This window comes from Borostomias antarcticus (genome assembly GCF_949987555.1).
Source record: "Borostomias antarcticus genome assembly, contig: scaffold_69, whole genome shotgun sequence".
Taxonomy (NCBI): Eukaryota; Metazoa; Chordata; class Actinopteri; order Stomiiformes; family Stomiidae; genus Borostomias; species Borostomias antarcticus.
The window spans coordinates 67,143-82,142 of NW_028176120.1; the positions used below are offsets into that span (position 1 = coordinate 67,143).

The 15,000-nt window shown below is 44.5% G+C and overlaps 1 protein-coding gene across 1 annotated transcript in view; it reads right to left on the bottom strand.

The window, feature by feature from the left end:
* The window catches only part of kif5ab (kinesin family member 5A, b), a gene marked incomplete at both ends in the record, with an annotated part of 161,267 nt that overhangs the window by 53,451 nt on the left and 92,816 nt on the right, over positions 1-15,000 (bottom strand). The window contains one exon of the mRNA XM_084462694.1: positions 9,987-10,091. Within this exon, the coding sequence (XP_084318820.1) occupies positions 9,987-10,091 (105 nt within the window). The remainder of the gene's footprint in view (positions 1-9,986; positions 10,092-15,000) is intronic.

Genomic DNA, 15,000 nt, shown 5'->3' on the forward strand with positions numbered 1-15,000 from the left:
GAGTAGATAGTATGGAGTAGGGTTGGGTTGGAGTAGATAGTATGGAGCAGGGTTGGAGTAGATAGTATGGAGTAGGGTTGGGTTGGAGTAGATAGTATGGAGCAGGGTTGGGTTGGATTAGATAGTATGGAGTAGGGTTGGGTTGGAGTAGATAGTATGGAGTGGGGTTGGATTGGAGTAGATAGTATGGAGTAGATAGTATGGAGCAGGGTTGGGTTGGAGTAGATAGTATGGAGTGGGTTGGGTTGGAGTAGATAGTATGGAGTGGGTTGGGTTGGAGTAGATAGTATGGAGCAGGGTTGGGTTGGAGTAGATAGTATGGAGCAGGGTTGGGTTGGAGTAGATAGTATGGAGTGGGTTGGGTTGGAGTAGATAGTATGGAGTGGGTTGGGTTGGAGTAGATAGTATGGAGCAGGGTTGGGTTGGAGTAGATAGTATGGAGCAGGGTTGGGTTGGAGTAGATAGTATGGAGCAGGGTTGGGTTGGAGTAGATAGTATGGAGCAGGGTTGGGTTGGAGTAGATAGTATGGAGTGGGTTGGGTTGGAGTAGATAGTATGGAGTGGGTTGGGTTGGAGTAGATAGTATGGAGCAGGGTTGGGTTGGAGTAGATAGTATGGAGCAGGGTTGGGTTGGAGTAGATAGTATGGAGCAGGGTTGGGTTGGAGTAGATAGTATGGAGTGGGGTTGGAGTAGATAGTATGGAGTAGATAGTATGGAGTAGATAGTATGTAGCAGGGTTGGGTTGGAGTAGATAGTATGGAGTGGGTTGGGTTGGAGTAGATAGTATGGAGTAGATAGTATGGAGTAGGGTTGGGTTGGAGTAGATAGTATGGAGCAGGGTTGGGTTGGAGTAGATAGTATGGAGTAGATAGTATGGAGTAGATAGTATGGAGTAGGGTTGGGTTGGACTAGATAGTATGGAGTGGGTTGGGTTGGAGTAGATAGTATGGAGTAGATAGTATGGAGTAGGGTTGGGTTGGAGTAGATAGTATGTAGTAGATAGTATGGAGTAGGGTTGGGTTGGAGTAGATAGTATGTAGTAGATAGTATGGAGTAGGGTTGGGTTGGAGTAGATAGTATGGAGTAGGGTTGGAGTAGATAGTATGGAGTAGATAGTATGGAGTAGATAGTATGGAGCAGGGTTGGGTTGGAGTAGATAGTATGGAGTGGGTTGGGTTGGAGTAGATAGTATGGAGTAGGGTTGGGTTGGAGTAGATAGTATGGAGTAGGGTTGGGTTGGAGTAGATAGTATGGAGCAGGGTTGGGTTGGAGTAGATAGTATGGAGCAGGGTTGGGTTGGAGTAGATAGTATGGAGCGGGGTTGGGTTGGAGTAGATAGTATGGAGCAGGGTTGGGTTGGAGTAGATAGTATGGAGCAGGGTTGGGTTGGAGTAGATAGTATGGAGCAGATAGTATGGAGTAGATAGTATGGAGTAGGGTTGGGTTGGAGTAGATAGTATGGAGTAGGGTTGGAGTAGATAGTATGGAGTAGATAGTATGGAGTGGGTTGGGTTGGAGTAGATAGTATGGAGTAGATAGTATGGAGTAGATAGTATGGAGCAGGGTTGGGTTGGAGTAGATAGTATGGAGTAGATAGTATGGAGTAGATAGTATGGAGTAGGGTTGGGTTGGAGTAGATAGTATGGAGCAGGGTTGGGTTGGAGTAGATAGTATGGAGCAGGGTTGGGTTGGAGTAGATAGTATGTAGTAGGGTTGGGTTGGAGTAGATAGTATGGAGTAGATAGTATGGAGTAGATAGTATGGAGTAGGGTTGGGTTGGAGTAGATAGTATGGAGTAGGGTTGGGTTGGAGTAGATAGTATGGAGTAGGGTTGGGTTGGAGTAGATAGTATGGAGAAGGGTTGGGTTGGAGTAGATAGTATGGAGCAGGGTTGGGTTGGAGTAGATAGTATGGAGTGGGGTTGGGTTGGAGTAGATTGTATGGAGTAGGGTTGGGTTGGAGTAGATAGTATGGAGTAGGGTTGGGTTGGAGTAGATAGTATGGAGTGGGTTGGGTTGGAGTAGATAGTATGGAGCAGGGTTGGGTTGGAGTAGATAGTATGGAGCAGGGTTGGGTTGGAGTAGATAGTATGGAGCAGGGTTGGGTTGGAGTAGATAGTATGGAGTAGATAGTATGGAGTAGATAGTATGGAGTAGATAGTATGGAGTAGGGTTGGGTTGGAGTAGATAGTATGGAGCAGGGTTGGGTTGGAGTAGATAGTATGGAGCAGGGTTGGGTTGGAGTAGATAGTATGGAGCAGATAGTATGGAGTAGATAGTATGGAGTAGGGTTGGGTTGGAGTAGATAGTATGGAGTAGGGTTGGAGTAGATAGTATGGAGTAGATAGTATGGAGTGGGTTGGGTTGGAGTAGATAGTATGGAGTAGATAGTATGGAGTAGATAGTATGGAGCAGGGTTGGGTTGGAGTAGATAGTATGGAGTAGATAGTATGGAGTAGATAGTATGGAGTAGGGTTGGGTTGGAGTAGATAGTATGGAGCAGGGTTGGGTTGGAGTAGATAGTATGGAGCAGGGTTGGGTTGGAGTAGATAGTATGTAGTAGGGTTGGGTTGGAGTAGATAGTATGGAGTAGATAGTATGGAGTAGATAGTATGGAGTAGGGTTGGGTTGGAGTAGATAGTATGGAGTAGGGTTGGGTTGGAGTAGATAGTATGGAGTAGGGTTGGGTTGGAGTAGATAGTATGGAGAAGGGTTGGGTTGGAGTAGATAGTATGGAGCAGGGTTGGGTTGGAGTAGATAGTATGGAGTGGGGTTGGGTTGGAGTAGATTGTATGGAGTAGGGTTGGGTTGGAGTAGATAGTATGGAGTAGGGTTGGGTTGGAGTAGATAGTATGGAGTGGGTTGGGTTGGAGTAGATAGTATGGAGCAGGGTTGGGTTGGAGTAGATAGTATGGAGCAGGGTTGGGTTGGAGTAGATAGTATGGAGCAGGGTTGGGTTGGAGTAGATAGTATGGAGTAGATAGTATGGAGTATAGTATGGAGTAGATAGTATGGAGTAGATAGTATGGAGTGGGGTTGGGTTGGAGTAGATAGTATGGAGTAGGGTTGGGTTGGAGTAGATAGTATGGAGCAGGGTTGGAGTAGATAGTATGGAGTAGATAGTATGGAGTAGATAGTATGGAGTGGGGTTGGGTTGGAGTAGATAGTATGTAGTAGATAGTATGGAGTAGGGTTGGGTTGGAGTAGATAGTATGAAGTAGATAGTATGGAGTAGGGTTGGGTTGGAGTAGATAGTATGGAGCAGGGTTGGGTTGGAGTAGATAGTATGGAGCAGGGTTGGGTTGGAGTAGATAGTATGGAGCAGGGTTGGGTTGGAGTAGATAGTATGGAGTAGATAGTATGGAGTAGATAGTATGGAGCAGGGTTGGGTTGGAGTAGATAGTATGGAGTAGGGTTGGGTTGGAGTAGATAGTATGGAGCAGGGTTGGGTTGGAGTAGATAGTATGGAGTAGATAGTATGGAGCAGGGTTGGGTTGGAGCAGATAGTATGGAGTAGATAGTATGGAGTAGGGTTGGGTTGGAGTAGATAGTATGAATTAGGCTATTTCACTTTCCTCTGTTTGATAAAGTGGGACTTGAGGAAGCAAAGAGCATTGATGGAGCGGTCGCTCAGCCGGTTTCTAAGCTTAGTGACGAACTGTCCGCACACTGAGAAAGCTCGCTCGGCTTCTACAGACGTTGGCTGAATAGTGCCAAGAGCCGCGTAGAGCAGCTGCAGATTTTTGGGGACTTGTGTTACCTTGAAGAACACAAATTCCTTTGACAGGATATTCTGCAGGTCATTCCCACACTTCTCCTTTGGCTCGGGACTTTTCATGCACGCATCGATTGCTTGCTGCAGTTCAGCCTGCAGGCTCAGGGTGGTCTGACTCTGTCTGGTTGATTCTGGTCCCTGATCTGGTGGTGGTTGGACTTGGGAAGGCTCCTCAGTGGCAACAAAAAGTCGCTTGAACAGACTGAGTGCCGTCTTCAGTAGATTACAAGCAGCAGCAGTCTGGTGGATGTCTCTGAAATGTGTATCGCCACAAGAGAATATTTTTGTTTGCTAACTCAACTCAACTCAAATTTTTTATAGAGCACATTTAAAAACGACTGTGGTCGAGCCAAAGTGTACAGGTAGTTGGCAAGACATAAGTTAATACATAATAAATAAATAACATAAAACATTATAAAACGAAATAAAAACAAACAATAGGCCTACAGGCGCGTTTACGGTGTGGATTAAGGGCATACGGGAATATAACTAATGTTGAGTATTTCTTGTAAGATAATCAACAAGGCTTCACTACAGCACACATCACCAAGGCTAATATTGTTGCCAATAAGGCCACAACAACCCTAGACTTGTTGATTATACCTTACAAGAAATACTGTAGGCCTATAGAGTCTTAATAGGCTCTAACACCCCCGGAACGGTGAACGGAACGTTATTTTTCGTTCTTAACCGGTTCAGGAACGCTATGTTGGTGGCGGAACACGAGAACGGAAACGTTAAATATGCTGGTTCTGCTCGGAGCGAACGGTTTTTAAGCCCTGGTTCTAGTAGGTGTGGAGTAAGGTTGAGTAGGGGTGAGTAGTTCTAGTAGGGGTGAGTAGGGGTGAGTAGTTCTAGTAGGTGTGGAGTAAGGTTGAGTAGGGGTGAGTAGTTCTAGTAGGTGTGGAGTAAGGTTGAGTAGGGGTGAGTAGTTCTAGTAGGGTTGAGTAGGGGTGAGTAGGGGTGAGTAGTTCTAGTAGGGGTGAGTAGGGGTGAGTAGGGGTGAGTAGGGGTGAGTAGTTCTAGTAGGGGTGAGTAGGGGTGATTAGTTCTAGTAGGTGTGGAGCAAGGTTGAGTAGTGGTGAGTAGTTCTAGTAGGTGTGGAGCAAGGGTGAGTAGGGGTGAGTAGTTCTAGTAGGGGTGGAGTAAGGTTGAGTAGGGGTGAGTAGGGGTGAGTAGTTCTAGTAGGTGTGGAGCAAGGTTGAGTAGGGGTGAGTAGTTCTAGTAGGTGTGGAGTAAGGTTGAGTAGGGGTGAGTAGGGGTGAGTAGTTCTAGTAGGGGTGAGTAGGGGTGAGTAGTTCTAGTAGGGGTGAGTAGGGGTGAGTAGTTCTAGTAGGGGTGAGTATGGGTGAGTAGTTCTAGTAGGGGTGAGTATGGGTGAGTAGTTCTAGTAGGGGTGAGTAGGGGTGAGTAGTTCTAGTAGGGGTGAGTAGGGGTGAGTAGGGGTGAGTAGTTCTAGTAGGTGTGGAGTAAGGTTGAGTAGGGGTGAGTAGGGGTGAGTAGTTCTAGTAGGGGTGAGTAGGGGTGAGTAGTTCTAGTAGGGGTGAGTAGGGGTGAGTAGTTCTAGTAGGGGTGAGTAGGGGTGAGTAGTTCTAGTAGGGGTGAGTAGGGGTGAGTAGTTCTAGTAGGTGTGGAGTAAGGTTGAGTAGGGGTGAGTAGTTCTAGTAGGGGTGAGTATGGGTGAGTAGTTCTAGTAGGGGTGAGTAGGGGTGAGTAGGGTTGAGTAGTTCTAGTAGGGGTGAGTAGGGGTGAGTAGGGGTGAGTAGTTCTAGTAGGGGTGAGTAGGGGTGAGTAGGGGTGAGTAGTTCTAGTAGGGGTGAGTAGGGGTGAGTAGTTCTAGTAGGGGTGAGTAGGGGTGAGTAGGGGTGAGTAGTTCTAGTAGGTGTGAGTAGGGGTGAGTAGTTCTAGTAGGGGTGAGTAGTTCTAGTAGGGGTGAGTAGTTCTAGTAGGTGTGGAGTAAGGTTGAGTAGGGGGGAGTAGTTCTAGTAGGGGTGAGTAGGGGTGAGTAGTTCTAGTAGGGGTGAGTAGGGGTGAGTAGTTCTAGTAGGTGTGGAGTAGGGGTGAGTAGTTCTAGTAGGGGTGAGTAGGGGTGAGTAGTTCTAGTAGGTGTGGAGTAAGGTTGAGTAGGGGGGAGTAGTTCTAGTAGGGGTGAGTAGTTCTAGTAGGTGTGGAGTAAGGTTGAGTAGGGGGGAGTAGTTCTAGTAGGGGTGAGTAGGGGTGAGTAGTTCTAGTAGGTGTGGAGTAAGGTTGAGTAGGGGGGAGTAGTTCTAGTAGGGGTGAGTAGGGGTGAGTAGTTCTAGTAGGGGTGAGTAGGGGTGAGTAGTTCTAGTAGGGGTGAGTAGGGGGGAGTAGTTCTAGTAGGGGTGAGTAGTTCTAGTAGGGGTGAGTAGGGGTGAGTAGGGGTGAGTAGGGGTGAGTAGTTCTAGTAGGGGTGAGTAGGGGTGAGTAGTTCTAGTAGGGGTGAGTAGTTCTAGTAGGAGTGGAGTAAGGTTGAGTAGGGGGGAGTAGTTCTAGTAGGGGTGAGTAGGGGTGAGTAGTTCTAGTAGGGGTGAGTAGGGGTGAGTAGTTCTAGTAGGTGTGGAGTAAGGTTGAGTAGGGGGGAGTAGTTCTAGTAAGGTTGAGTAGGGGTGAGTAGTTCTAGTAGGTGTGGAGTAGGGGGGAGTAGTTCTAGTAAGGTTGAGTAGGGGTGAGTAGTTCTAGTAGGGGTGGAGTAAGGTTGAGTAGGGGTGAGTAGTTCTAGTAGGTGTGGAGTAAGGTTGAGTAGGGGGGAGTAGTTCTAGTAGGTGTGGAGTAAGGTTGAGTAGGGGTGAGTAGGGGTGAGTAGTTCTAGTAGGTGTGGAGTAAGGTTGAGTAGGGGTGAGTAGTTCTAGTAGGTGTGGCACAAGGTTGAGTAGGGGGGAGTAGTTCTAGTAGGTGTGGAGTAAGGTTGAGTAGGGGTGAGTAGTTCTAGTAGGTGTGGCACAAGGTTGAGTAGGGGGGAGTAGTTCTAGTAGGTGTGGAGTAAGGTTGAGTAGGGGGGAGTAGTTCTAGTAGGTGTGGAGTAAGGTTGAGTAGGGGTGAGTAGTTCTAGTAGGTGTGGCACAAGGTTGAGTAGGGGGGAGTAGTTCTAGTAGGTGTGGAGTAAGGTTGAGTAGGGGGGAGTAGTTCTAGTAGGTGTGGAGTAAGGTTGAGTAGGGGGGAGTAGTTCTAGTAGGTGTGGAGTAAGGTTGAGTAGGGGTGAGTAGTTCTAGTAGGTGTGGAGTAGGGGTGAGTAGTTCTAGTAGGTGTGGCACAAGGTTGAGTAGGGGGGAGTAGTTCTAGTAGGTGTGGAGTAAGGTTGAGTAGGGGGGAGTAGTTCTAGTAGGGGTGAGTAGGGGTGAGTAGTTCTAGTAGGTGTGGAGTAGGGGTGAGTAGTTCTAGTAGGTGTGGAGTAGGGGGGAGTAGTTCTAGTAGGTGTGGAGTAAGGTTGAGTAGGGGGGAGTAGTTCTAGTAGGGGGTAGTAGGGGTGAGTAGTTCTAGTAGGTGTGGAGTAGGGGTGAGTAGTTCTAGTAGGGGTGAGTAGGGGGGAGTAGTTCTAGTAGGGGTGAGTAGGGGGGAGTAGTTCTAGTAGGTGTGGAGCAGTGTCGGCTGGTGAGGAGGACAGGAGGAAGAAAGGCGAACCGCCCATGGGTGCCTGGGGGCACTTTCCCTCAGTCAGTTATTATTTGAAATATCAGCTTTAAAGTGGATTTACAGTCAATTTTAGCATATGAAAAACTGAATAACACTTTCTTTAACTACATGCAGCATTTATTTATCATATTCATGATAAAATATTACAAAACAACATTGTAAGCAATAGTTATTGTAATGGATTGTACTCTTCTCTAAAGAGAGAAAATAATTGATATTGGTGAGGTGCTGGAGAGGTTAGGTGATATATGAAAAATGTTTTTGATTAGGGGACACTGAGGTGTGCTGGCTCTCAATCAGTTTGTTGGCAAATAGATTTGACAACTGGACAATGGAATATGTTGCACAGCAAATGCAGTATCCAACAGTTCGCTCATGGCTAGCTAGCAATGGCTATGGGATTATCTCATTTGGGTTGCTGTCAAAGCTGCCACTCTTATGTTGCTATAGCCTACAATTATCAGAACAATATGAACATTCAGTTGAAAGTTTTCCATCCACCCATCCATCACTGGATGAGGAATAAGCACCGCAAAGCGATCAATTATCACGCAAGCAGGAGCCAGGCTGTGGATTTCTACGATCCGGTGTTGCGACCCAGTCTCTAGAAATGTTTTGGACGAGTTGCCGACAGTTTGCGCCTCCAGCCAATCTGCGCGCCTGCCTATGTCGTAGCCTGACGTGCACCTCGTAGCTAACGTTACCGGATATAGCCAGCCAGTGGAACTGTCGTGTTCAGACGGCTCTAGCTCAAAAAGTTTTTATGTTAGCTGAGATATTTAGATGGCTAGAATCAAGACAAATAGACGAACAGTTTGATGTATAATATGTCCCATAATATTAAGGAGCTACGAACACACAAAAAGTCTCCAATGGCACAGGGAAGAGAAACACAGACATCAACGCCGACTCAATCGGCCTTCACTGTGGTAAATCTGGAATCTGGAATGTGATTGGACTAACTAAATGTCAATATCTGAATCCAGTTCAAACAGGGCCGGAGTACCCTTGCTGTAATTTTTCAGCGTTTTGGCCAATCACAAATTAGCAAGAAAAAAAGGCATTACATTGATTTAAGAGAAAAGAACCCGCCCCTAGGGAGGCTAGCCTCCCTTCCATAGATATCTATGGGTCCTCCAGCTGCATGTTATAGATGTCACTGTTGGAGCTTTAGAATTTCAATAATGGGTTTTTATCCATAGGGAAAACCTGAGTTATGAACTAAACTGAGATAATATTAATTATGAATAAATAAATTCATATATTTATATTTTAATCCCTCTCTTCTCTCCAAAAACTGAGGAGGACTGTCCTCCCCTGCCTCAATGGATGAGCCTCCCCTGGTGTGGAGTAAGGTTGAGTAGGGGTGAGTAGTTCTAGTAGGGGTGAGTAGGGGTGAGTAGTTCTAGTAGGGGTGAGTAGGGGTGAGTAGTTCTAGTAGGGGTGAGTAGGGGTGAGTAGTTCTAGTAGGGGTGAGTAGGGGTGAGTAGTTCTAGTAGGTGTGGAGTAGGGGTGAGTATGGGTGAGTAGTTCTAGTAGGGGTGAGTAGGGGTGAGTAGTTCTAGTAGGGGTGAGTAGGGGGGAGTAGTTCTAGTAGGGGTGAGTATGGGTGAGTAGTTCTAGTAGGGGTGAGTAGGGGTGAGTAGTTCTAGTAGGGGTGAGTAGGGGTGAGTAGTTCTAGTAGGTGTGGAGTAGGGGTGAGTATGGGTGAGTAGTTCTAGTAGGGGTGAGTAGGGGTGAGTAGTTCTAGTAAGGTTGAGTAGGGGTGAGTAGTTCTAGTAGGGGTGGAGCAAGGTTAAGTAGGGGTGAGTAGTTCTAGTAGGTGTGGAGCAAGGTTGAGTAGGGGTGAGTAGTTCTAGTAGGTGTGGAGTAAGGTTGAGTAGGGGTGAGTAGTTCTAGTAGGAGTGGAGTAGGGGTGAGTAGTTCTAGTAGGAGTGAGTAGGGGTGAGTAGGTCTAGTAGGGGTGAGTAGGGGTGAGTAGTTCTAGTAGGGGTGAGTAGGGGTGAGTAGTTCTAGTAGGGGTGAGTAGGGGTGAGTAGTTCTAGTAGGGGTGAGTATGGGTGAGTAGTTCTAGTAGGGGTGAGTAGGGGTGAGTAGTTCTAGTAGGTGTGGAGTAAGGTTGAGTAGGGGTGAGTAGTTCTAGTAGGGGTGAGTAGGGGTGAGTAGGGGTGAGTAGTTCTAGTAAGGTTGAGTAGGGGTGAGTAGTTCTAGTAGGAGTGGAGTAGGGGTGAGTAGTTCTAGTAGGAGTGAGTAGGGGTGAGTAGGTCTAGTAGGGGTGAGTAGGGGTGAGTAGGGGTGAGTAGTTCTAGTAGGGGTGAGTAGGGGTGAGTAGGGGTGAGTAGTTCTAGTAGGGGTGAGTAGGGGTGAGTAGGGGTGAGTAGTTCTAGTAGGTGTGGAGTAGGGGTGAGTATTGGGTGAGTAGTTCTAGTAGGGGTGAGTAGGGGTGAGTAGTTCTAGTAGGGGTGAGTAGGGGTGAGTAGGGGTGAGTAGTTCTAGTAGGGGTGAGTAGGGGTGAGTAGGGGTGAGTAGGGGTGAGTAGTAAGGTTAGTATCATCAGTACCGTTCCCTCAGCCAGAGCAGAGATGACGTTGCCCAGCGCTGAGAGAGACTTGTTGATGTTCTTGGCTTCATCCAACACAGCTCCTTCTGCTCCAGTCTTACTGACCTGGGAACACACAACAGCATCAGGCAAGAAACACACACACACACAGACCGGCACGCACACACACACACACACAGACCCGCACGCACACACAGACACACACAACCTGCATTCATGCACACACACACTAACACACGCACACACACACACACACACACACACACTTATCTCTCTCTCTTATTAATTTCATTGCTGAGCAATAACTGTAATATCCAAGTCCATTAGGATCAATACAACATCTCTTAAAATGTCAGGCAATGGTAAAAAGCCACTAACTTGGTTTGAACAGAGCTAACTAAGCAGGCCTGGTCCCTCCTTAATGACCCAGGCTCTACTGATTAATCAGGTCCCTCCTTAATGACCCAGGCTCTACTGATTAATCAGGCCCCTCCTTAATGGGCCCAGGCTCTACTGATTAATCAGGTCCCTCCTTAATGACCCAGGCTCTACTGATTAATCAGGCCCCTCCTTAATGACCCAGGCTCTACTGATTAATCAGGCCCCTCCTTAATGACCCAGGCTCTACTGATTAATCAGGTCCCTCCTTAATGACCCAGGCTCTACTGATTAATCAGGCCCCTCCTTAATGGCCCAGGCTCTACTGATTAATCAGGTCCACTGGGCCACATTCTCCTGTACGTGGGCCATATATACTGATTCAGCCCGTTTCTGCTCATATATACTGATTCAGCCTGTTTCTGCTCATATATACTGATGATTCACCCTGTTTCTGCTCATATATACTGATTCAGCCCGTTTCTGCTCATATATACTGATTCAGCCTGTTTCTGCTCATATATACTGATGATTCACCCTGTTTCTGCTCATATATACTGATGATTCACCCTGTTTCTGCTCATATATACTGATTCAGCCCGTTTCTGCTCATATATACTGATTCAGCCTGTTTCTGCTCATATATACTGATTCAGCCTGTTTCTGCTCATATATACTGATGATTCACCCTGTTTCTGCTCATATATACTGATGATTCACCCTGTTTCTGCTCATATATACTGATGATTCACCCTGTTTCTGCTCATATATAATGATGATTCACCCTGTTTCTGCTCATATATACTGATTCAGCCTGTTTCTGCTCATATAATCTGATGATTCACCCTGTTTCTGCTCATATATACTGATTCACCCTGTTTCTGCTCATATATACTGATTCACCCTGTTTCTGCTCATATATACTGATGATTCACCCTGTTTCTGCTCATATATACTGATTCAGCCTGTTTCTGCTCATATATACTGATGATTCACCCTGTTTCTGCTCATATATACTGATGATTCACTCTGTTTCTGCTCATATATACTGATGATTCACCCTGTTTCTGCTCATATATACTGATTCACCCTGTTTCTGCTCATTCTGATGATTCACCCTGTTTCTGCTCATATATACTGATGATTCACCCTGTTTCTGCTCATATATACTGATTCAGCCTGTTTCTGCTCATATATACTGATTCAGCCTGTTTCTGCTCATATATACTGATGATTCACCCTGTTTCTGCTCATATATACTGATTCAGCCCGTTTCTGCTCATATATACTGATTCAGCCTGTTTCTGCTCATATATACTGATGATTCACCCTGTTTCTGCTCATATATACTGATGATTCACCCTGTTTCTGCTCATATATACTGATTCAGCCCGTTTCTGCTCATATATACTGATTCAGCCTGTTTCTGCTCATATATACTGATTCAGCCTGTTTCTGCTCATATATACTGATGATTCACCCTGTTTCTGCTCATATATACTGATGATTCACCCTGTTTCTGCTCATATATACTGATGATTCACCCTGTTTCTGCTCATATATAATGATGATTCACCCTGTTTCTGCTCATATATACTGATTCAGCCTGTTTCTGCTCATATAATCTGATGATTCACCCTGTTTCTGCTCATATATACTGATTCACCCTGTTTCTGCTCATATATACTGATTCACCCTGTTTCTGCTCATATATACTGATGATTCACCCTGTTTCTGCTCATATATACTGATTCAGCCTGTTTCTGCTCATATATACTGATGATTCACCCTGTTTCTGCTCATATATACTGATGATTCACTCTGTTTCTGCTCATATATACTGATGATTCACCCTGTTTCTGCTCATATATACTGATTCACCCTGTTTCTGCTCATTCTGATGATTCACCCTGTTTCTGCTCATATATACTGATGATTCACCCTGTTTCTGCTCATATATACTGATTCAGCCTGTTTCTGCTCATATATACTGATGATTCAGCCTGTTTCTGCTCATATATACTGATGATTCTGATGATGATTCACCCTGTTTCTGCTCATATATACTGATTCACCCTGTTTCTGCTCATATATACCGATGATTCACCCTGTTTCTGCTCATATATACTGATGATTCAGCCTGTTTCTGCTCATATATACTGATGATTCAGCCTGTTTCTGCTCATATATACTGATTCAGCCTGTTTCTGCTCATATATACTGATGATTCAGCCTGTTTCTGCTCATATATACTGATGATTCACCCTGTTTCTGCTCATATATACTGATGATTCACCCTGTTTCTGCTCATATATACTGATTCAGCCTGTTTCTGCTCATATATGCTGATGATTCACCCTGTTTCTGCTCATATATACTGATTCACCCTGTTTCTGCTCATATATACTGATTCACCCTGTTTCTGCTCATTCTGATGATTCACCCTGTTTCTGCTCATATATACTGATGATTCACCCTGTTTCTGCTCATATATACTGATTCAGCCTGTTTCTGCTCATATATACTGATTCAGCCTGTTTCTGCTCATATATACTGATGATTCACCCTGTTTCTGCTCATATATACTGATTCAGCCCGTTTCTGCTCATATATACTGATTCAGCCTGTTTCTGCTCATATATACTGATGATTCACCCTGTTTCTGCTCATATATACTGATGATTCACCCTGTTTCTGCTCATATATACTGATTCAGCCCGTTTCTGCTCATATATACTGATTCAGCCTGTTTCTGCTCATATATACTGATTCAGCCTGTTTCTGCTCATATATACTGATGATTCACCCTGTTTCTGCTCATATATACTGATGATTCACCCTGTTTCTGCTCATATATACTGATGATTCACCCTGTTTCTGCTCATATATAATGATGATTCACCCTGTTTCTGCTCATATATACTGATTCACCCTGTTTCTGCTCATATATACTGATTCACCCTGTTTCTGCTCATATATACTGATTCAGCCTGTTTCTGCTCATATAATCTGATGATTCACCCTGTTTCTGCTCATATATACTGATTCACCCTGTTTCTGCTCATATATACTGATTCACCCTGTTTCTGCTCATATATACTGATGATTCACCCTGTTTCTGCTCATATATACTGATTCAGCCTGTTTCTGCTCATATATACTGATGATTCACCCTGTTTCTGCTCATATATACTGATGATTCACTCTGTTTCTGCTCATATATACTGATGATTCACTCTGTTTCTGCTCATATATACTGATGATTCACCCTGTTTCTGCTCATTCTGATGATTCACCCTGTTTCTGCTCATATATACTGATGATTCACCCTGTTTCTGCTCATATATACTGATTCAGCCTGTTTCTGCTCATATATACTGATGATTCAGCCTGTTTCTGCTCATATATACTGATGATTCTGATGATGATTCACCCTGTTTCTGCTCATATATACTGATTCACCCTGTTTCTGCTCATATATACCGATGATTCACCCTGTTTCTGCTCATATATACTGATGATTCAGCCTGTTTCTGCTCATATATACTGATGATTCAGCCTGTTTTTGCTCATATATACTGATTCAGCCTGTTTCTGCTCATATATACTGATGATTCAGCCTGTTTCTGCTCATATATACTGATGATTCACCCTGTTTCTGCTCATATATACTGATGATTCACCCTGTTTCTGCTCATATATACTGATTCAGCCTGTTTCTGCTCATATATGCTGATGATTCACCCTGTTTCTGCTCATATATACTGATTCACCCTGTTTCTGCTCATATATACTGATGATTCAGCCTGTTTCTGCTCATATATACTGATTCAGCCTGTTTCTGCTCATATATACTGATTCAGCCTGTTTCTGCTCATATATACTGATTCACCCTGTTTCTGCTCATATATACTGATTCACCCTGTTTCTGCTCATATATACTGATTCAGCCTGTTTCTGCTCATATATACTGATGATTCACCCTGTTTCTGCTCATATATACTGATTCACCCTGTTTCTGCTCATATATACTGATTCAGCCTGTTTCTGCTCATATATACTGATGATTCAGCCTGTTTCTGCTCATATATACTGATGATTCACCCTGTTTCTGCTCATATATACTGATGATTCACCCTGTTTCTGCTCATATATACTGATTCACCCTGTTTCTGCTCATATATACTGATTCAGCCTGTTTCTGCTCATATATACTGATGATTCACCCTGTTTCTGCTCATATATACTGATTCACCCTGTTTCTGCTCATATATACTGATTCAGCCTGTTTCTGCTCATATATACTGATTCACCCTGTTTCTGCTCACATATACTGATGATTCAGCCTGTTTCTGCTCATATATACTGATGATTCACCCTGTTTCTGCTCATATATACTGATGATTCACCCTGTTTCTGCTCATATATACTGATTCAGCCTGTTTCTGCTCATATATACTGATTCACCCTGTTTCTGCTCATATATACTGATGATTCACCCTGTTTCTGCTCATATATACTGATTCAGCCTGTTTCTGCTCATATATACTGATGATTCACCCTGTTTCTGCTCATATATACTGATGATTCACCCTGTTTCTGCTCATATATACTGATGATTCACCCTGTTTCTGCT